The sequence below is a fragment of the Erpetoichthys calabaricus genome, chromosome 12, assembly GCF_900747795.2.
Source record: "Erpetoichthys calabaricus chromosome 12, fErpCal1.3, whole genome shotgun sequence".
Taxonomy (NCBI): Eukaryota; Metazoa; Chordata; class Cladistia; order Polypteriformes; family Polypteridae; genus Erpetoichthys; species Erpetoichthys calabaricus.
In genome coordinates, this window is record NC_041405.2 from 27,630,593 (window position 1) to 27,654,694 (window position 24,102).

At 38.5% G+C, this 24,102-nt stretch overlaps 1 protein-coding gene across 1 annotated transcript in view; it reads right to left on the minus strand.

The window, feature by feature from the left end:
* Positions 1 to 22,361, minus strand: part of sh3bp1 (SH3-domain binding protein 1) — a 111,024-nt gene extending 88,663 nt beyond the window's left edge. The window contains exon 1 of the mRNA XM_028815260.2: positions 22,229 to 22,361. Within this exon, the coding sequence (XP_028671093.1) occupies positions 22,229 to 22,281 (53 nt within the window). The 5' untranslated portion in view covers positions 22,282 to 22,361. The remainder of the gene's footprint in view (positions 1 to 22,228) is intronic.
* Positions 22,362 to 24,102: the final 1,741 nt, after the last annotated feature.

Below are 24,102 nucleotides of genomic sequence, written 5' to 3' on the forward strand. Positions count from 1 at the left end.
ATATATATATATATATATATATATATATAAACTGCTCAAAAAATTAAAGGAATACTTTGAAAACACATCAGATCTCAATGGGATAAAAAATCCTGCTAGATATCCTGCTAATGTGCTAGGAACAAAAGGATGCCACATCATTTGATGGAGATAGAAATGATCAACCTACTGAAAGGACTGAATTCAAAGACACCCCGAAAATCAAAATCAAAAAATGATGCAGCAGGCTAATTCATTTTGCCAAAATTTCAATGCAGCGATTCAAAATCATACTCAGTAGTTTGTATGGCCCCCATGTGCTTGTATGCATGCCTGACAACGTCGGGAGGCATGCTCCTAATGAGACAACGGATGGTGTCCTGGGGGATCTTCTCCCAGATATGGACCAGGGCATCACTGAGTTCCTGGGCAGTCTGAGGTGCAACCTGGCGGTGTTGGATGGACTGAAACATAATGTCCCACCCAGAGGTGTTCTATTGGATTTAGGTCAGGTGAGTGAGTGTGGTGGCCAGTCAATGGTATCAATTCCTTCATCCTCCAGGAACTGCCTGCATACTCTTGCCACATGAGGCCGGGCATTGTCGTGCACCAGGAGGTACCCAGGACCCACTGCACCAGCATAGGGTCTGACAATGGGTCCAAGGATTTCATCCCGATACCTAATGGCAGTAAAGGTGCCGTTGTCTAGCCTGTAGAGGTCTCTGTGTCCCTCAATGGATATGCCTTCCCAGACCATCACTGACCCACCACCAAACCAGTCATGCTGAACGATGTTACAGGCAGCATAAGGTTCTCCATGGCTTCTCCAGACCCTTTCACATCTGTTACATGTGCTCTGGGTGAACTTGCTCTCATCTGTGAAAAGCACAGGGTGCTAGTGATGGACCTGCCAATTCTGGTATTCTATGGAAATGCCAGTCAAGCTCCACGTTGCCAGGCAGTGAGCACAGGGCCCACTAGAGGACATCGGACCTTCAGGCCACACTCCTGAAGTCTGTTTCTGATTGTTTGGTCAGAGACATTCACACTTGTGGCCTGTTGGAGGTCATTTTGTAGGGCTCTGGCAGTGCTCCTCCTGTTCCTCCTTTCCCAAAGGAGCAGGTACTGCTTAAAGACCTTTTAAGGCCCTCTCTAGCTCTCCTAGAGTAATCACCTGTCTCCTGGAATCTCCTCTATACCCTTGAGACTGTGCTGGGAGACACAGCAGACCTTCTGGCAATGGCACATATTGATGTGCTATCCTAGAGAAGTTGGACTGCCTGTGCAATCTCTGTAGGGTCCAGGTATTGCCTCATGATACCAGTAGTGACACTGACTGTAGCCAAATGCAAAACTAGTGAGAAAACAGATGAGGAGGGAAAAAAGTCAGTGACCTCCACCTGTTAAACCATTCATTCCTGTTTTGGGGGTCATCTCATTGTTGCCCCTCTAGTGCACCTGTTGTTAATTTCATTAACACTAAAGCAGCTGCAACTGATTAACAAGCCCCTCTGCTACTTAACTGACCAGATCAATAGCCCAGAAGTTTCATTGACTTGATGCCATACTCTCATTAAAAAGGGTTCCTTTATTTTTTTTTTACTTTATTTTTCACACTTGGAGCAGAAGTAGGATAATAGACTTTCTCAGTGCCACACAGCAAGTACAAGGCAGAAACTGAACCAGAGTCCATTAGGTTAAAAGTCCAGCCCTTTATTTATTACACCAAGCTGCCAGCCTAAGGCAGTGATTGCCCTTTAATCTAGAGCTCCAAAACCAGAAAGTAGCTAGTTATAGTGAAGATTTAATTCAACACAGTTGATAAAAATTAGTTATAGTGAGATGAATAAGCAGATGACAATACCAAAGGTAGGCCAGCGTAAAAGAGGAAATCTAAAAACACCAACTACTAAGAAATCCTCAATAACCACAGGCCAAAAATACATACTAAATAAATTTCCAAAAGACAAATGAATAACTAAAGGAAAGACCATAAATGAATGCCTAAAACACAATTTATTGTGATGGGAAAAAAACAAAATTTAAATGCACAAGGAGCATCACCGCTAACGTAGAAGATCTAGTTAATGCCTCAGCAAGGACACAGTGGCTTCTTTTACAGGTGTCTGCCATAATTGACAGAACAACCTGAGGACTTAATGTTAGCCTTACACCGAAAAAAAGGCTACCAAGGTTAAAGGTGATGACCAGGAGAGGAAACCAAAAATCTGTTCTATCTTTTGCCTAAACACAAACCTTAAACCAAGAATTGTAGTGAGGAAATCAAAGGCAAAAGTCAAGAACCAGGACATCTAGATAGCTGTTATGCTAATGAGAACTCCCAAAATATTTCTGAGTAGTTCTAGGAGATACGACATAGTCAGAAGGCAAAATGGGGTTAAAACCTAGTGAGGGAGACATCGCATGTCAGAAGGGTAATGAGAGGCAAAACTCAAAGCCAAAAAATAACAAGCAAAGGGTCAGCACCACAAAAGACTATTGGGTAACTGATTTTGAGAATATATTCGTTTGACAAAAAGGAGTTTTGTATCTGCAAACTCAGATGAGGAAGTGCTCAAAAAGATAACTTTTTACCCATTGTGTTGTAATTAGGAGTTTACAACCTTCCAGGACACACTCCTAACAATCTGGGCTGCTGACATAACAATGGAAGAAACAAATTGTGGCAAAAATGGTGTTGAAGATGGATCACAATAATTCACAACACAAAAAGTAAGATATGATTCAATAAACTGACTTCAAAACTACATTTCTCACCTTAAAAACCTCACAAAAGAAATGTAAGAATGTACCATTTACTACATGGACACCTGTACAAAAATGTAAACAAACCAATTCTTTGGAATATCAAAATTACCGGTAATACATGCAGAATTTATTTTTTTTTTTAATATCCATAAACTTAGATTGGGGGACATTTGACAAACCGATACTTATAATAGCATACTGCTGATGTCAATCACCTAACTGCCAGGAGCAACTTGTATCATGTCATGACAATGGTTGCATAAAATGGTGGTCCCCAGGAAAAACAAAATAGCAATGAAAACTGTGCATAATAATTTTAAATAACTGAAAACAAACTAGATTATGAAAATAAATTAAAAATTCCTATTGATGACCCCCAAAAACCCATAATGAGACGTAACTAGTAAGGAAAAAGACTTAATAATAATAATTCATTACATTTATATAGCGCTTTTCTCAGTACTCAAAGCGCTATCCACACAGGGAGGAACCAGGAAGCGAACCCACAATCTTCCACAGTCTCCTTACTGCAAAGCAGCAGCACTACCACTACGCCACCTGTGAGGACTTAAACAAGTGAACAAAAAAATTACCAAAACACATAATCATAACACTTAACTGCAACTGGAGGTCCCACCCACCCCAGGCTCAATCCTAAAAAAAACTAACAGAAAATAAATAACAAACCCAGTGGAAAAGTTAGAAAAGCAAGAGAAGGGACGTATTAATCGATGAATTGTGTCTTTAAATTATCCCATCATTCCTTGCGTTTTATGGGTGTAATCTCAGGAGGCATGGACCCTTTGACGTCACTGAAGCTGGCTTCTCCCTCTGCCTTCATATTGAGCTCAGAGAAAAGTTCAAGGCAGTCAATCATTGAGTTTGCTGAAGTTTTCAAATTGTGAGCAGTGTCTTGTTTTGATCTTCCCATTCTGTAGACTTAATGTACCTGTTTTTGATTCTTGAATTTAGTATTAGAACTTGCTTGCTCAGGGTTGCCTTTTAAGGGAAATACTTTCTACTTCATTTTACATCTATTTCTTCTTTTTTGGCTTGTTTTTGAAGTTGTAACAAATTCTTGGATTTATAAAGGTTAGTTGTTGGCCTTGTTTCATCTATAAAAAGTATTTTTTTTAGGCCTGTAAAGGCCAAGGCCTGTCTCTGGTGGTTGGGGGTTTCCTGGGATCAGTTTTATCCCCTTTTTCATTAGCAGAATACTGCAGCAATAAAGGTAAAGTATCTGGTCTATAATGTGTTCAAAAGAATAAACAAAAATTCAGTAAATGTGAAAAATTTCTATCAACATTTTCACATTTGACATTACCTGAACATTAAAATAAGGAAGCAACATTCATTCCATATAGAGGAAGAAATTGTTAAGGTGGTATATTATTAGACACACTTCACATGTGCTTCCATGTTAGTGATGAAAATGCTATATAAATGTAAAGTATTATTATTAGTAGTAGTAAGTGGAAATATTTTTCACACACTGTGCTCAGCTAGCAACAAAGCAACATTTATTACTATGGATAGAAGTCAGACTTTGTACAGCAGTATGGGAGACTCTGAAGTGAGATGTGAGAATGATCTATAATCTGATGAGACCAAAATTTAGCTTTTTGGCCTTCAGACTAAATGCTGCACATTATCAAAAAGATGCAATTCTCACTGGGGAGCATGGGGGTGGCAGCATCGTGCTTTGGAGATGTTTCTGTTCAGCAGACCCTTGAAAACTTGTGAGGGTAAAATGAATTCAGCAAAATACAAAGAAATCATGGAGGGAAACCTGATGCAGGCTACAAAAAACGTATACCTTGGGAGAAGAACAACAACCTAAAGCTTAAAGCCAGATTTACATAGGAATGGCCTAAAAACAACAACGTTAATGTCCTGCAATAGTGAGTCAGAATCCAAACCTCCATTCAATTGAGAACCTATCTGGACTTACCAAAGGCTGTCCGAGCACAATCCTCATTCAACCTGACGGAGCTTCAGCAGTTTTCAAAGAAGAATGGGGAAAAAAATGCAGTGTCCAGATTTGTAAAGCTGATGGAGCCCGGTGCACAAAGACTAAATGGTGTCATGGCTGCCAACAGTGCAGGTGCTAAACATTGACTTCAAGAGGGTACATCAATTATTTTGTGTTTCATATTCTTAATTAATTTAGTTGACTTTGCAGGTATTTGTTTTCACTTTGACATTAAAGAGTCTGTTTCTGTTGACCAGTGTCAAAAAAGACAATAGATCAGCGTTTCTCAAACTTTAAGTATTGTGACTCGAGTTTTCATAACAGTTTTAATCGCGCCCCCCTAACGTTTTTTTGAAAGGAGCCCACTAATACCAATTTGTTCTTTTGTAATTAATAATATATCATAGATGCATATTTTATTATACCTACTTAACTTTTATCGACATTTATCTAACTCTATATTTATTTTTCTAGCATCAGAATGTCGTTTAAGTTAATTTGTTTTGGTTGCAATAGGTGTATTTTTCATATTTTCGATTCTTGTTTTCTTTTTTTCACACCCCCCTTTTTGTTACTTCACGCCCCTCTAGGGGGGCCTGCCCCACAGTTTGAGAACCACTGCAATAGATAGACAGATAAATATTTTAGTATAGTTGGCAGGATTAGATAGATAGATAGATAGATAGATAGATAGATAGATAGATAGATAGATAGATAGATAGATAGATAGATAGATAGATAGATAGATAGATAGATAGATAGATAGATAGATAGATAGATAGATAGATAGATAGATAGATAGATAGATAGACGGCCTTAGGGGTGTGCGGGGCCTAGGGCTGACCAATCCCACGCAGGGCCGGTTACATCAAATGCTGTTACCGTTATGTGCGGACTGTATAAACTTGCTTGCAAATTTAATAGAAATAATGTTACTATACACCAGATTTTCTCATTACAGTATTCAGCTAAATTTTTGCAAGATAACACGCAGACTTTTTCAAAATATAACGATGTCATCTATTAAAAAAGTGCACCACGATCTCCTCCATTCATGACGTCAACAGCAATACGTCTAAACCAGTAATAAAACGTTGCTGCTCGTTCCTCTACCAAACACTTCCCGCACTGTTTCAACTAGGCATACTGTAGCAAACTGAACCAAAGACTCAACTAAGATACGATGGTGGGCTCACTGGACACGAATGAGTCGTAAGCGACAAGCCACCAGTTGTTCACAAGTCAAAACAGAAGCCAACCCAGTGACCAATGGGCTATACCTATTTTAGGAAGGGATTATACTGGCAACCGTTTTCGGGCAATGAAGGTGGACTATGGAACTTGAAGAGGGATTTTAAAAGGGCTCCTCTTAGAAGCATCTCATATATATATATATATATATATATATATATATATACAGGTATATATATATATGGAAGCAAAGGTCTGTGATACGGTTTGCATATTAACAGCTGGAGATCCACAAAGGGAGAAAAAATGAATCACGTATCATTTATTCCTGAGCTTTCAGCCCCTACCAGGAGCCTTCATCAGAGGATGATACTTAGACATACAAGAATCAAAGGCAATATATAGCAAAATTAGGTGGGGGGGGTTGGTTTGTGGGGGGGGGGGGGGACTTTAGCGTATTGGTCGTAACATTTTATTTATTGTGAATATGTAGTTACATTGTGCCTGATAGAATATAACTTGACAAATCCGCTCAAATGGGACACACAGACCTAAAAAACCTAAGGGGCCTGGGGAGGTCACCCCACTTTCCACCCCCAAACGCCACTCTTAGATAGATAGATAGATAGATAGATAGATAGATAGATAGATAGATAGATAGATAGATAGATAGATAGATAGATAGATAGATAGATAGATAGATAGATAGATGCTTTTTAATTTTATTAAAAAATGTGATAGCACTCAGCTCAGTTACAGCTCTCTATTCAGTTTTCATGCTTTCACATTTAAAACTCTGGATGTTCCACTACAGTTGAAAAGCTAGTAATAATCAATAATGTCATAAGAGCTCTGGTTTTTGATATACATGCTTCTGAAAGTTGTTAAAAGGAAATTCTATAAATGATAAATATTTGTTTATAACAGTAAAGTTATGAATTAAAAAAAATTAAAATAATAATAATTGCAAAGCCTACCCTGGCTGAAAGTTTAAGGTTGCAAGCTCTGAGTGTAGGAGATGTGTAGGTGACCTCAGTGGGTTTGCATAGCAGCTCTAGAGATTAAAATAGTAAACAGGCGAGCATGCTATATTTAAAAAAAAAAATTAAAAATTAAAAAGGTCAGCAAATGGCATCTGGAAAGTACAAGAGGGCTGGCTTCAATGTCCCTATTTTTTTACTGTACAACTCAAATAGTTTAGGACATCTGTGGAAAGATAAAATTAGCTGATAGTTTTCAGAAAGCCACTACATTCATTGCTATGAGGGGACTTTAACAGTTTGCATCTACAGAATATAGTGTGCCTTTTCCAAATAGTCAGCATTACCCAACAAGTGATGGTAATGCAAGCAAAAATAAATTCATACACAATTTCCTGTTGCCTTACAATGATTGCTGCTAGACAGTTCACTTCCGTTCTACTGATTTTTAATGAGAACTTTAGATTAAAAGGACCTTAAAGAGAAGAAATCCACATCTTCATCTTATTTACACTACCAAGATAAGCATCAGAATTATTTTCTAATGCAAAAATGAGAATCTATAGCATAGTTTTAGTGTTTACAAGGACACTATTGTTCCCTTTTTGGGTATTTTTACGTCACTAATAAGGTGCTGCCTCATTTGATTGGGTTCATATTTTTTAAACATGTACTACTACTTGATTATAGATTAGATTTACTTTGTAAGTCACCTTGGGTAAGATTGTCTGCTAAATAAATAATAGTTATTATTATTACACCTAATGTTCTTTCAGACATAATTAAAATGTTGAACACAGCATTATTACTGATTACCAGTGAATAAAAATAAATAATAAGAATACAAATTGAAATTGCTTGGGCTTTGTTTTATGGTGGCCAATGCTCATCATGCACCTAAGATTAGTTAACATCACTTAATTACCCAAGAGTGCCAGTGTGTATTTAGAAATGCACTAATACACCATTCAGGGTGAGTTTTATCCCAGCAAAATGACAACTGATTAAATTGCATTAGTATATAAAACATAAGAATACTTTTCATTCAATACATATTAAAAATCTGTTTTTTTATTGCCTGGAATGCAGACAAAAAGAGCAAAGCAAGCAATAAAAAGTGCAAAGAAAGGACCAATATTTTGTGTGCCCACACGTCAAAAGCACTCTCTGCCTCATCCACTATCTGATCTAATGGTGTGCAGTTTCAGAATGGTGACAGCTGCTAATCCCTGGAAATGAATCCCAGCTCAGTCATTTCTACCCCTCCTCGAGTCCTTTTACAGCTCAATTATATCACATGCTATTGATTGCTAGATTGACAGCAAAAATAAATACATAATCTGGAAATGTGAGCGACCATAACCACAAGTACACAGCACACCAGCAAAAGTCAATGCAAGAATGAAAAGGAAATTATTATAAATATGGAAAACACACACACAACAATATAATTAAAATAAAAACAAAAACTGTATTGCAGCCAGGGTAACCAACCATTCCAAACTGGGGGGAGACGTCCCAATTTTCAGCTCACAAACCCCCCACCCCGCCCATCCCCCCCACACTTGCCTGGTTTACAGTTGAGTTTCCTGTGAGTCAGCCAGTTAATTTCGTCGCGTGCATTGTAGGCGTATGATTGAAATGGTGCATTTCTGAGTATAGTGCATAATGTTTTGGAAGTATTTGTTTTATCGATATCGTAAAATAGAAAAAAAAAAAAGATTAATTGGATTTAATTATTTATTTGTTTCAGTTAAAAGGAACTTGTCTGAGAGTGTTGAACATAAAAGGAGAAAAAACAATGTGTGAGAAAAGAATGTGTGTTTATAGACAGGAAAGGCAGATTGTATAAAAAAAATGATTTCTCACATTACAAAAGTTATTGCAGTTTGTGTAGAAATTCATTTAGTATCTCTCATGGCAGGTTTAATGTTGTTAAAAAGCATTGTTATCGATCAGAGCATCAACGCTATGACTTACCTACACTCTGAAAAATAAAAGGTGCCAGAGCGGTTCTTCAGAGTGATGCCATAGGGAACCAGTTTTAGTTCCAAAAAAACATCAACATGAAGATTCCACAAAGAACCTTTACTGATTTAGATCTGAAACAGACTCCATACAGTAAACAACCATGAATAGAAGGTAGCAGATCTGTGAAGTACCCATGGGTTCCTGATTTTAAAAGGACTCCTGCTGCATACAATAACACAGGCCGAGTCCAGGTTTTTTAAACTGATAGTGTCCTACGAAGTAGCCTTACATACCATACATTAAAGATTTAGTTTTTTTGACTAGATATTAGAAAGTTTTTTAAAGTACAAAACACTTTATATGTAAGGAACCCTTCCCAGAATGAAATGTTGCTTTATCAAGCAATATTTCTACAAGGAACCACACAACCCAGTAAAGAACCATAAAGTTCCATTAAAGATCCCTCTTTATAATAGTATACCTCTGTGTATGTAATTTATTTAACATAATGATTTTAATATTTAATATGTCAAGTATATGTATAATATCCAAGAAGGACCAGGTACACTTAACATTACAAGGTATGTTGTGGTTTGGTGTACCAATGTAAAAATATCAATGTTTATATTTGTGTCCTTGCTCATCTTAACTGCAGGACACTCTCTATGCACGAATTGCAGTGCAAAATATTCAGTAAGCCACTATTCTGCGGTGGGCTGGCACCCTGCCCGGGGTTTGTTTCCTGCCTTGAACCCTGTGTTGGCTGGGATTGACTCCAGCAGACCCCCATGACCCTGTAGTTAGGATATAGCGGTTTGGATAATGGATGGATGGATAAGCCACTATTACACTAACAACAATTATACAGATGAATTTAAAGTAACAAGAAAAGTTCTTTAAATGCTCGTCCAAAGTATGAATGTTGTCATTCATTACTTTTCCTTAATGAGAGAGTTTCACCCAGCTATAACTAAAGTCCAGGGGAACTATCACCCACCATCTCTTCATCCAGGTCCACCAGGCCCTTTCTCTCAAATTCACCCCCAGTCTCTTCAATTTCTCTTGCCCACTACATAAATGAACTCGTGTTCACCTGTTGGCTTCCTGTAGGTGGTATACTGTATATAGTTTTTTTCCAAAAACACAAGTGAATTCAATCAACCTTCTCTGTTGTGCTATCTCTGTCACCGTTGATCTTTAACCATTTCAGGCACAGTCAGCTCCTCCCCTGTTTTAGTTCTTTTTCGGCTTCCGAGACAAGTGATCCTTTCAAGGTAGTCCACAAGCCTCCATTACCTATTAAAACCCTCTTCTTTACTTACTGAAACACTGAAAGGTACAAACGAACACTGAGCACAAAATACACATGACAGCTCTTAAACACGGTTGAGCTCTCAGTGGAGTTTATGCGCTCTCCTTATGTCCATTTTAGTGTTCTCCAGGTGCTTCAATCTCATATCACTATCCTAGACACATTAATGTTAGATTTTTTTATTTTTTTTATTTTTATTGAATTTATTGAAATCACACAACTTTCTATACAAATAGTGTTAGATTGATTAGAAACACTAAACTGGCTCAGCATAATTGAATGAAGCAGTGTGTATGATTGTGTTCAGCGATAAATGGACTGGTGACTCGAGCTGGGGGTTGGTTTTTGCTTTGTGTCAATTGCTGCTAGGAATGGGTCCGGCTAATATTGACCTGGTGTTGCACTAACAAAGTCCCTTGCTATATACAATGTTTTTAGTTTTTCCATCTTTAGCCAATATATAAAGGTTGTTAGGATTTCCTACCATTGAAAAGGCCGCATAAAGTTGTCCATGTGAGAAGCAGGCTGTGTCCAAATTGATTCCAGCAATTTTCAATGATTGTCCAAACATTCCAAGCGTCAAGTAGACAGACATACAAGACCGAATCTCCAATTAGACTCTTCCAATTGAAATTCTTTTACAATCAATTAAAGGTTAAATATTTTACCTATATAAATAAATATTATAAGTTAAATATCATAGCTATATTTGGTCTATACTTTACCTTCGATTTTGATAAGTTAATTAAATTAGTTTTTTGATTATGAACGTATTAAAAAAATTCCTATTTCTTTCTTACGAAATAATTGTAACCCCAACACATTAGCTACGATGTTGCAAAACAAATGACATTTAGTTAATTAATGAATAAACAAAAATCACAAAGAGAGACGCTGAATCCACAAAATAAATATAGGATGTTTATGGTAGATAAAAAAAATTGCTTACTTATCTATACTAATAAAAGGCAAAGCCCTCACTCACTCACTCACTCACTCACTCACTCACTCACTCACTCACTCACTCACTCACTCACTCATCACTAATTCTCCAACTTCCCGTGTAGGTGGAAGGCTGAAATTTGGCAGGCTCATTCCTTACAGCTTACTTACAAAAGTTAGGCAGGTTTCATTTCGAAATTCAAAGCATAACGGTCATAACTGGAACCTCTTTTTTGTCCATATACTGTAATGGACTGCAGCTCGCTGGCCGTGGGAGGCGGAGTTGCGTATCGCGTCATCACGCCTCCTACGTAATCACGTGAACTGACTGTGAATGCAGTACGTAGAAAACAAGGAAGAGCCCCAAAGAGCGCTGAAGAAAACATTCATTACACAATTGAGAAGGCAGCGAAACAATAAGAAGCGAGCGAGTGACGCATACAAGCATATTCATAAGTGCAGCTAAGGCGGAAACAAAGCACGGTGTAAACCGTAAGTTTAAATTAAGCTTGGCAAGATTGCTTTTCTCCTATACAACTATACATTGCATTCTCAACAGTAAGCTTGCACGACTTGGTCATATTATAACCGGAGTGCTGAACTGACAACGTCGTAATAAACGAACAATAAAACAGCGGAGAACCTGTGGATTAAATAAAAAGGCTGCTTCCTTGGCGAAGCAAGGAAAAAGGATGGCCTTATATGGCGTTCGTTTATAAAACAACGGAGAAGCTGTGTAAAGACTGCTTCACAAAAAAACAGCAGAGCACCTTATATGAGCAGGCAGTCAGCTAAAGAAGGGAATCAATAAATAACTATAATCATAATAAACGAACAAAAAATAGCGGAGATTCCACGGATTACATAAAGGAAATGGATACCTGAACAGAAAAGTGAGTCTCAAATACCTACACAATAGCTATAACAATCGAAATAAACGAACAATAAAACAATACAGAACCGCTAAGCAAGGAGAAAGGACGGCCTTATATGGCGTTCGTTTATAAAACAGCGGACAGGCTGTGTAAAGGCAGCTTCACAAAAAAACAGATCCTTAACAAATTGTTATTGGTATATTTTCCCTCAATTTAAAAAGGTTTTCTTTTCTTCTTAATTAAAATTTAAAAGCAATACTTCACCGCTGCGAAGCCCCTCTAGCGCTGACGTCCGAGGTTCAATTCCCGTAACCGAGTGCAGTGAGTGTGTACCCCTGATGAGCCAAGAATTAGGGCGAAACACGTGTCGCGTACTCTTTGCATTATTTGGCTGTAAACTATTTTCAACCATTCTATGATCTGCTTCTCACAACTGAAGGCACCGTGGCGGATGTTAGCTGACTTGCTGGCCAACCATAAGTGTTACCTGGTAGGTAACCACCCATACAATCAGATTGTGATTCAGACTACGAATGCCGTGAATATACATATATATATATATATATGTAGATATGTATATATATATATATATATATATATATATATATATATATATATATATATATATATATATATATATATATATATGTGAATGTATGTATGTATGTATATATGTCTGTCTATATTTATATATATATATATGTGCATATGTATATATATGTGTATATATATGTAGATATGTATATATTTATATGTATATATATGTACATATGTATATATATATGTAGATGTGTAAATTTGTATATGTATATATATGTATATGTGGATGTGTATATGTATGTATATATATATATATGTATATGTAGATATGTATATATGTAGAAATGTATATATATGTATATGTATATATATGTTTACATAACCTCTTTAACACACTACTTCTCTGCTGCGAAGCGCGGGTATTTTCCTAGTCTTATATATAATATAAGAGATAGCCTATTTTAATCAAAATATAATCGCGGAATATGTTCAAAGTAGTGTAAAAAGGATGGAAAAAGCAAAGCCTTTTTTAAGGTTTTTTGACAGATTCATTTTTGTTTTGTGGTGTAGTAATAAGTTTTCACTTGCAGAATTTTTGACGACTTAAAAAAGTCAATTAAATTAATGCTATTATTAGGTTGATTTTAATTGTATTACCACTACAACATTGTTACAATAAGAATAATCCATCCATCCGTTATCCAACCTGCTGTATTCTAATACAGGGTCACAGGGTCTGCTGGAGCCAGTCCCAGGGCAGGAAATAAACTCTGGGCAGAGCGCACGCACACACACACACCAAGCACACACACTAGGGACAATTTAGAATCGCCAATGCACCTAACCTGCATGTCTTTGTACTGTGGGAGGAAACCGGAGTACCCGGAGGAAACTCCACGCAGGGAGGATCCGGGAAGCGAACCCGGGTCTTCTAACTGCGAGGCAGCAGCGCCACCGTGCCACCCACAATAAGAATAATGCAAGATGAAAATATAATTAACAAAAACAAACATTAAACGAGAAACAAATAATACTACAGATTTTTCATGATAAAATTGTTGGTTGCATTTACAGAGCACACCAGAAACGTGCCAAGTGTCAACGGGATGATAATATACTGTACATACAAGACAGCAAGATTGTTACAGTCTGCTTTATATATATATATATATATATATATATATATATATATATATATATATATATATACACACACATATATGGCAGTTTGAGTCACAAAGACAGAATGAGTCCTAAAAATAGTTGGGATGCCAACCCGGCCAACTGTATTTAATTTTAAAAGCAATAGGCGCATGGTGTTGCTCAGACATAAAGAATACTGCCAGTCACCTCCAGTTCGCCCTCTGGTGGTCGTTCCGAGTGTCAACTGGATGATAACGTGCATACAAGACTGCAAGATCACCCCCCACCTTTCCCAGAAGGGGAGGGGGAGGTTAGGGTTGATTTCACCCTATAGTATTTTTAGTCGACCAATAAGAAACATGTGTACCAAGTTTCATGAAAATCGCTCCAGCCATTCGGAAGTGATACTGGAACATACACACATACACGCACATACATTGACTTTTATATATAGATGTACAGTATATATATCATGTGGCTACATGATAGTGCTGCATTTGCTCCTAGAGTGGTGAAACCTGATTTGAATGGCTTTGGTTTTCTTCTACAGTCCAAAGGTTAAGATACATGGCTGTAAGATGTCTTGAGGTTTATCTTTCTGGTGAATGACTTTTGTATTGAACAGGTGTCTTCTCTAGGACTGACTGTTCTTTACTTTTGAGTTAGATTCCAGCACTCAGAAGAAACATGAATATAACAGCAGCAAAAATAGATTTACAGTTTATACTCAAAAAAAGAGGGCACTGAAACGAGGATAATTTTATTCTATTACTTATTTGGCAGACCACAAGCAACGGTTTCTTGTAATTTTTTTTTCTGTGCAAAATTCACCTTGCATGTGCAAAAGCAGACTTGTGTTTGCCATATGACTTCATATTAATTTTTCTGTGCCCATCTAGGGAATTGGTCTCTTAATAATTAGAACTAAAAACTATTGTGACTTAATGAGAAATGATCAGCTCAGCATCTCCATGAGTATTGTGGCTACTATGTGAGTTTAACTATAATATGTACAATCAGAAATCAATCACTATTGTGATGGTTGTCTTTTTAGGCTTTTCCATCTGGTTGCCCTTCATACTTAAAATACAGCATCAGTGACTTCTACAGTTTAACACAGAAGCTAATTTTCTGTCATCTGAATAAGTGCAAGAGTACAGGGTCTTGGGGCAAATCCCAAAAAAAAAAACGATCAAGCATCAAGTATTAATTAATGCTTAACAGGACATGACATTCTAGTAAAAAGTACTGGAACTCCCATTGGGGCAGTCTAGCTACACTTATTGGAGAATAACAACCAGAGGACATGGTGGGGAAAGCATGCAAGCACAGGCAGAACAGACAAGATTTGAACCTGAGAAGAAGTAACACTATCATTGTGCCACCATGATGGCACACTATTATTATTAGCCTATTATTGTTTTTGCTTTTGTTGTCTTGAAGATGAATGACAAGCTAGTGATGTTTGCAGATGATACCAAACTAGACAGAATGACAGATAAGATATTATTAACTATTTGAATCATTACATTGGGGTTTGAATAGAATACAGGCTTGGACAGATGAAGTTTAATGTAAACAAATGTAAACTGCCACACAAATATTAGATTTCAATACACAGTATGAGGTTTGAAGTTTAAAAGTCACCTTATGAAAAGGACTCAGGAGTTATAGTGTCCATGTCCAGACAGTGAACAGAAACAATCAGTAAGGCTAACAAGATGTTAGGTTATAGCACAACGTATAGGATTAAAGTCAAAGGAAGTCATACTGAAGGTATATAATGCGCTAAGGAGGTCTCATCCGAAGCACTATGCAAAGTTTTGGTTTCTATATTACAAAAGAGGCATAGTCACAGAAAAGAACTTAGCCACTAGTCTTATCCAAGAGTGGCAAGGTATGAGTAATGAGGAACGACTGAAGGAGATGAAGTTTTTTAGTTTAAGCAAATGAAGATTTACAAGTAATATAAATTAATTATTTAAAATTATGAAGGGTATTAGTGCAGTGGATGTCAATGTTACCTTAATAATCAATTACTAAAGTAATAAAATAGCAAGAACACGGGGACACAGATGAAAACATTTTAATGGGAAATTTTACAAAAATGTTAGAAAATGCTTCCTCGCAGTAAGGAGACCCAGGTTTGCTTCCCAGGTCCTCCCTGCGTGGAGTTTGCATGTTCTTCCTGTGTCTGCGTGGGTTTCCTCCCACAGTCCAAAGCCATGCAGGGAAGGAGCATTGGCGATCCTGTTATTGTCCCTAGTGTGTGCTTGGTGTGTGTGCCCTACGGTGGGTTGGTGCCCTGCCCGGGATTAGTTCCTGACTTGCGCCCTGTGTTGGCTGGGATTGGCTCCAGCAGTCCCCGTGATCCTGTGTTAGGATATAGTGGGTTGGAAGATGACTGACTGAAAATGTTTCTTTATACAAAGATCTATAGGCACATAAAAAAAGTGTGGTAGACTGTACGGTGTGGGGAACCTTCAAAATGTGACTTGATGTCAATTGGGTCAATTAGCTTTGTTGGGCTGAATGTCCTGTTCTCCTCTGAATTATTTTATTGTTTTGTTATTGTGTTTTTAGACTGAAACTTATGGTCATATGTAATAGGAAATGTTAAAACATATGTTAATCATCATGATTCTGATTAATCCATATTGTTAAATCTCATCATTGTTATTCTGAGTATTGCTTAGTTTTCCCTTTTAACAGCTGCAAGATACCTTTTTCCATCTGAGCTAAATAACTATTCACATTCAGTTTTGGTGAGGGAAAGCAGAGAAACACTTCTCACAGCAGACTCAAGAGTCCAGCTCACTGATCCCCTTACTTCACAATTTCCTCCATTAGTCTGTGATCATCTTCTGCTCAATGGACATAGAATAGGCAGTGTTAGTGATCTCTTTTTGTTCTCTGCATCTTTAATTTTTCACTCATAAGTTCATCCATCCATCCATTATCCATCCATCCATCCATCCATCCATTTTCCAACCCACTGAATCCGAACACAGGGTCACAGGGTTCTGCTGGAGCCAATCCCAGCCAACACAGGGCACAAGGCAGGAACCAATCCCGGGCAGGGTGCCAACCCACCGCAGGACACACACAAACACACCCACACACCAAGCACACACTAGGGCCAATTTAGAATCGCCAACCCACCTAACCTGCATGTCTTTGGACTGTGGGAGGAAACCGGAGCTCCCGGAGGAAACCCACGCAGACACGGGGAGAACATGCAAACTCCACGCAGGGAGGACCCGGGAAGCGAACCCAGGTCCCCAGATTTCCCAACTGCGAGGCGGCAGTGCTACCCACTGCGCCACCGTGCCGCCCCCATCCATTATCCAACCCACTATATCCTAACTACAGGGTCACGGGGGTCTGCTGGAGCCAATCCCAGCCAACACAGGGCACAAGGCAGGAAACAAACCTCGGGCAGGGTGCCAGCCCACCGCAGCTCATAAGTTCAGTTGCTGCCTTATTGATGATCCTGCTATGCGTTCACCATTAATCTTCTCACCAACCATTCTTGATGATTTCATTAAACTTTATTCAAGGCATTTCTAGTAGCAGTGGAAAATGAATGCAACTGAAAACCAAAATGTGCCACTTGCCCATCCACCATGCAAAACCAAAAACTGTTCAGTATTTAAAACACAACATTGTTTCCACCATGTTAAACATGAAAAGGAACACTAGCCAAACCACCATGCTGGGCCATATCATATGTCAGTTTACCAAAATTTCCACAACATTCAGTTGTTTTTTTAATATCCTTTATGCTGTTTAAAATAAACAGCATGGCATGGGAAGGTTTTGATATAACAATAATATAGACCACAATGATTTAATTAATATACTAAAACATAAAATATTGACTTTATGGTAACACTTTATAACAGGGGGTTCCCACCTCTGATCCTGGAGGGATGCAGTGCCGGTAGATTTTCATTTTAACCCTTTTCTTAATTAGTGACTAGTGTGGCAAATGAACTTCTTTTGGATTCATTTTAATTGACTTGCTGTTTAAGCTTTTTAAGCAGAAAAACATAATGATGCTGTTATCCATTTACATCAGAAGTTGGACTCAGAGCTGAGAATAATGTCACACATGAGTTGGCCATGTTGCAGTAAAACATTCGGGAAAAACAATATGGATGCCTCCATGCTCTTTCGAGATGCGGACATCTTCTGAACAGCACATTATGTGGTATTCTGCGCATCCAGACACCATACCAACATGGGCACAGATCAAGGCTGGACAGTACTGTGTGTAGAGATAATTTAATGAGAGACAAATAGACAGAAGTGCTAGTAAACAGTATTTTAGCACAGCTTTCACTTAAGTCTATGGTATACGTTGCCATTTTGGATTGAATTCATAATCTGAAGCTGAACAAACTCTGTCTTGGTAGACCTGTGGTTTCTGAGTAGGAAGACTAACCAATGGGGACATTCCTGCTGAAAATTCAGACTAGGAACTCAGAAATTTTGATTTCCAGCTCAATGAAACACAGTATGAGATACAAAACAAACCAACACATATGCAGCAACCTGTGCCCATCATACAATATCTGAAAATAAAGAAAAGTGAAGGTCTTGGTAATGTCAATCTGCTCTGGTCCACAAAATATTTTGATGGGGCGGTTAGAAAAAGAAAATCAACAGTTTTGAAAATACCCTCTGTAGGCAAAATGAAAGTATCAACAAATCATGAAATTAAACAACAGATTTAATTAACAACAAGAACTGACTTTTAATTAAGGAGCTGGTTGGTGTGAAGGTGGTTGGACTTAGCGGGTCATCTGTTGGCTCGCTTCACATCTCATTTTTGTTTGGCTGCCATTTAAGGCAACGTCAGAAGCAATTCAGAGGACTGAGTCTTAATAAACATGGCAGTTAAAATGAAGGGAAAAGAATTAATTTAACAGCAGAAAAAAAGTCACTGATCAGGAAAGTGGCAGGACAGAAATCCTGCAGCCACTGTGGGGGCTCCAGGACTGGAGCTGGACATTTCTGCTTTATAATAATAAGTAAAAGACCTCACAAAGTACTCATTTGTATCTTAATGAATCACCCATCCATCTCCTAACCAGCTTATCCAGGAGAGGGTCACAGGAAAGCTGGAGGCTATCCCAGCCAGCATAGGGCAATCCCTGGATTGGCCGCTAGCCCATTGCATGGTGAACACACACACACACACACACACACACACACACACCCCCACACACACACGCACACACACACACACACACACACACACACACTAGGGACAAGTTAACAACACCAGTTTCACTAATTTGTATGTCTTTGGACTGTGGGAGGAAACTTGTGCGGTCTTGCCTCCTCCTTACCACTGTGCCACCCTCTTTAAAAATCTTGTATTCCTTAATTGGGCATCTTTTTTCAGTATCAAATCTAAACTTGAAATTTTAAAGGTGTTATAAAGTGTTACTGAATATAGTTTGTGTTGCACTCAAAAAGTCATATAGTGTGTGCTTGGTGTGTGGGTGTGTGTGCGTGCGCCCTGCGGTGGGCTGGCATCCTGCCCAGGGTTTGTTTCCTGCCTTGCGCCCTGTGTTGGCTGGGATTGGCTCCAGCAGACCCCTGTGACCCTGTAGTTAGGATATAGTGGGTCGGATAATGGATGGATGGATATTAAAGATCAGTAAAACAAGCAATCATTACAATTACAAGACTTTTTCAAACAACTAGGCTGTGGAAATGTAAAAAGTATAATAGCAAAAAGTAATTTAAACTTGCAACCATGTGAAGAAAGTAAAATAGAACTTTCAATAAAAGTATCACTTTTGAAAGTTCCTTTGAAGTTTTGTTTGTATCCATTTTGAAATGCAAATCTTAAAGCTCACATAGTGTGATTTTATTTTCAAAACAGTCTCCACTCTGGCAGCACGGTGGCGCAGTGGTAGTGCTGCTGCCTTGCAGTAAGGAGATCTGGGTTCACATCCCAGGTTCTCCATGTGTGGAGTTTGCATGTTCTCCCCGTGTCTGTGTGGGTTTCCTCCCACAGTCCAAAGAACATGCAGGTTAGATGGATTGGCGATCCTAAATTGTCTCGTGTGTGTGTGCCCTGTGGTGGGCTGGTGCCCTGCCCAGGGTTTGTTTCCTGCCTTGTGCCCTGTGTTGGCTGGGATTGGCTTCAGCAGACCCCTGTGACCCTGTAGTTAGGATATAGAGGGTTGGATAATGGATGGATGGACTCCACTCTTTTTTCATGTCTGAGATGCTTGTATCAAATGTATTCACACCAGATGCTGTCATCTAGGAATCTAACCATTATGACAGTCTCAGCTAACACCCATCTACCCATCCATATTCCAACCCATGAAGACTTGGAGCCTTTCAAGACAAGTCAAGTGGCTTGATTGTCATAGCAGCCATACACCATATTGCAGTATACAGTGGCACAAAATAATGTTAGCCCTAGAACTGCAAGGCAAAATATACATAAACACAGGACAAGTGCAAGACAATTAAAGAACAATGCTTCTTCTTCTTCTTCATCTTTTCCCAATTCTATGTGGGGTGGATGTACTTGATCAACCTTCTCAAACAGCTTGGCCCTGCATATCCTCACCAGTCAAGCCCTTTTCCTTTGGGCCTTCTTTTACTTTATCCATCCACCTGCCTGAACTTTCTCTTCCCCTGTACTTCCATTCCTCTTTTGCCCACATATGTGTTGTCTCTCCTCTTCATATGTCCAAACAACCTTTCTGTATTTTCTTAGATATCTCTTACACTTTTGTTGTAACACTGATAGCCTCATTTCATATTCTGTCCTTTTTTTTAAACTCCACATATTCACGAACAATACTATACTAGATCAATAATCCACCAAGCACTGGGCACGAGGCACCAATCCAGGGCAGAGTGAAAACGCACACACACACATCAGGGCCAACTTAAAATCAACAATCCACCCAACTTGCTTACATGTCTTTGGACTGTTGGATGTAACCAGAGCACCTTGAGGGTTAGTAAGCAACACACAGGGAGCATCTGGGATGTGAACCGGTGTCTTCTTACTGAAAGGCAGTAAGTGTGCCTCCCCTCTCTAGCGTGGGATTCTCGATGTTTGATTAAACCTTACAGTCTATTTCGATGTGACCTATTATTGTTTATCCATGTAAGAACCATTTAATATCCCGAGCCAACATTCCTAGAATGCAATCCTAAGCATCTTGTGATAATATTCATAAATGTGCTAACAAAAATGTATCCTAACCTGCTTCATTTTGTTACAACTTTTTGCTTAGACCTTACTGGAATGAAATAGTTTGGCAAGTTTCAGTCCGTATTGCATTTAAAATAATCCCTAATTCTCTTAACAGTTTGATCTGGGTGGGGTAATACTAAATGGGCCATACTGAATAATGAACAGTCTTTTAAGATAACTGATTCTATATTAGAACAATGCTGTTTTATCTTGTTCATCTGAAAAAAATCTCCTAATCCACATACTATAAAACAAAGTGAAGAGAATGTTTTATTTTGCTCAAAAGTGGGAAACGATAAATTCACGTTATGAGGATCAGTTCAAAAGCTCTGAAGAATCTGTAAGGTATTTATTATTAACTTAATCTCAAACCTGGGATTGTTCCTGCTTTGCTTTCTATACTTGCTGGGATAGGCTTCATCTCCCTGTGCCTGTGCTTGGTTTAGAAAGTGGATAGATAATCTGAAACCCACTTGATTCATTTCTTAATCTCAAGGGCCTATGTCTGCAGCACTGGACACAAGGCGGGAAACATCCCTGGACGTTGCTCAGGTTCATAGCATTGCCCACTCATGCACACACCTACGCTCACACTGGTCCAGTTTGGAAAACTAAATTTCCTTGGCAGGTATAAGAGAAAAACCAGAGTTCTGTGAGTAAAAACCCAAACTTGACTCGGAAGACAACTAGGCATGAAATCCAAACCCAAGAACCAAGAAGCAGCAGCAAGACAAAAGAAGCAGCAACAATAACCATCACATTACCTTACCTTCCTGTTTATCAACGCTGTTCTCAATTAGTTACGTGCGCTACATGAATTGCCCACATTTTAAATATTTCTTAGCCTTTCAGTGATTACATAGGAAATAGTTGTTTCATGACTGTCTAGTTTGGTATCTGTTTTATCCTGAATAAGATCAAGCAGTATATGTCTTAGTCATGAGTAACGTAATCATTGTATTGTTATGCAATTCTTAAAATGAGTAAACTATAAAAAGGGCACTTATTAAATGCTTGAAAACACTAAAAACGAAATACATTCAGGTTAATGTATTGTTAAAAATGTTACCGTTCAAATTAGCATCATTATTTGACGTTTTCTCCTGCGGCAGACTTGAGATGCTTTGAATACAATAAAATGCATTTTATGCTGTGAAAGGGCACCGACTTTTAATTAAAACAAAAGAGCTGCGAAAACCACAGATCTATCAGACAGCTTCCCATAATGAGCCAGAGCAGAGCAGCCCTCCGTGCAAAAGTTTTGTTCTGCTAAAATATTACAAGCCCACAGCGAACAACAAGGCAAACACATACCTCCCTACATTGGCGAGCTGTTTCATGCGATTAAACTGCTTTTTCATCATCATCTTTCCATTCAAGAAGATTGTGTTGTACTGAATGCACTGCCCTCACTTCCTCAGTACTCAAATAAAAACTTTTTTTTTTATAATCACAGGGGCTGGTTTCTACTTCTTCCTTTTACAGAGACTATGGGTTTAAAAAAAAAAAGTCATGCTTTATAAGGGGAAGTAACGCTGCGAGCGTGGTGCTGCAGACGACACGGGGTTTGTTGGTCTGCAGTTTAATGAACAGAGCCCTTTTTTGATTTTTTACAATTAATTAAAAAGCTTATTCTGATTGAAATATGTAAACTAGTGTCCTCCTGTATTAACTGTGCTGTCCACAAAGCTGTTATGCTGACATAGGAAAATCTAATGGATGTCAGCCCAACTGCTCTATATCTACAAAAGCTATCTGTTAACCCATTTTCCAGCCTGTTTCTCCATCAGGGTCAGTTAACGCCTTCCCAGTCAGCACCGAGTATGAGGTGGGGCAAACTCTGAATGGGATAATCACTTAGGGTGACATCCACACTCACTCCTAAAAGTTCTAACACAGTTCTGACTAACACAGCATGTACTTCATTGAGATATAGAAAGAAAATCAGAACACCCAGACAGAACATGTGGAGAACATGCAGACGCTACTCAGACACTGTCCAACTTGACATTTAAACCTATGTATGCAGTATAATTTATGCACATTAATTTTAGTATTAAAAATAGAATCTCGGTAAGGGTTACATCGAAGGCCTACCTCACCCTTCTTATAAGCCAGATTGAAATGAGATCTTATCAGATGATAGTGTAACATGGAGCCCTGAAAAGGCCTGACCTGTTTGATACAAAACAATGTCAGAGAGAGATTGAGTGAATGTGATGTCTACAGTAGATGTGACCTGCTATGTAAGTATTATTAGAATGTTGACTTATTCACAGAGACTCATTAGGCTATTCAGCTTCCACCTACATCTAAGAAGATCTAAACAGAAGAAAGTCTTAGTGTAGAAACTTCTGTTCCCCTTTCACTGCATTCCGCAGATAGAACAAATCCAGGGTAGAGATTACCAAATGCTCCTTCTCATTTTTCACTGAGATCTGAGGTCAGCAAAGCATGAGAAGTCCTGAAAAGACAGTCATAGTGGCCAGATTTGTATGAGATTTATTATTCTGCATCATTTGGCCCCAAGGTCTTGAAATTGGATAAAGTGGTTATAAAAAAATTGATTAATTGATTTCAAAACTATGGAATGTACTCCATATGTGACTCTCAAGGTAAATGTTGGGTCATGTTTCTCTTTGTAAGTTAGACGTTTTACTTCCATTCTTTTGTCTATTGCCACCTTGACTCAATTTTTCAAGTTGGATTTGTGCTCTAAGGATTGTGACAACGCAGGTAAGCTCCTGGCTCCTTCTTCTATTATGGGAGCCTCATGAACCCGACACCGTCGCTAAGTAACAGAATGAGCTGAGCAGATGAGGACAAAACACACCAAGCAAGGGGATGGTGAAAAGGAGTAGTGCTTTTATTAAAACAAATCAAAGTCCAAGTGGTGTCCAAAATGCAGTGCTCAAAAAAAAAAGTTAAATAAATGATTCATAAAATGAAAGTGCTGCTGGAGGTTAAAATCAATAAATAATCCAATTAAAATGAGGCTAAAACAATGCAGGAGTCTTTCAAATTCTCATTCCTGGTGCTTTCTTTTTAAAACCGACATCTCTCTGACTTATCTTTCTAGGACCTCGCAGCACAGACAGATATCTACCAATAGACACAGACACCTTTCAATCTTGGCCCGTGTCCCCACTGCCTGATCTATGGCGTCCCACAGGGAGCCACCGGACTCT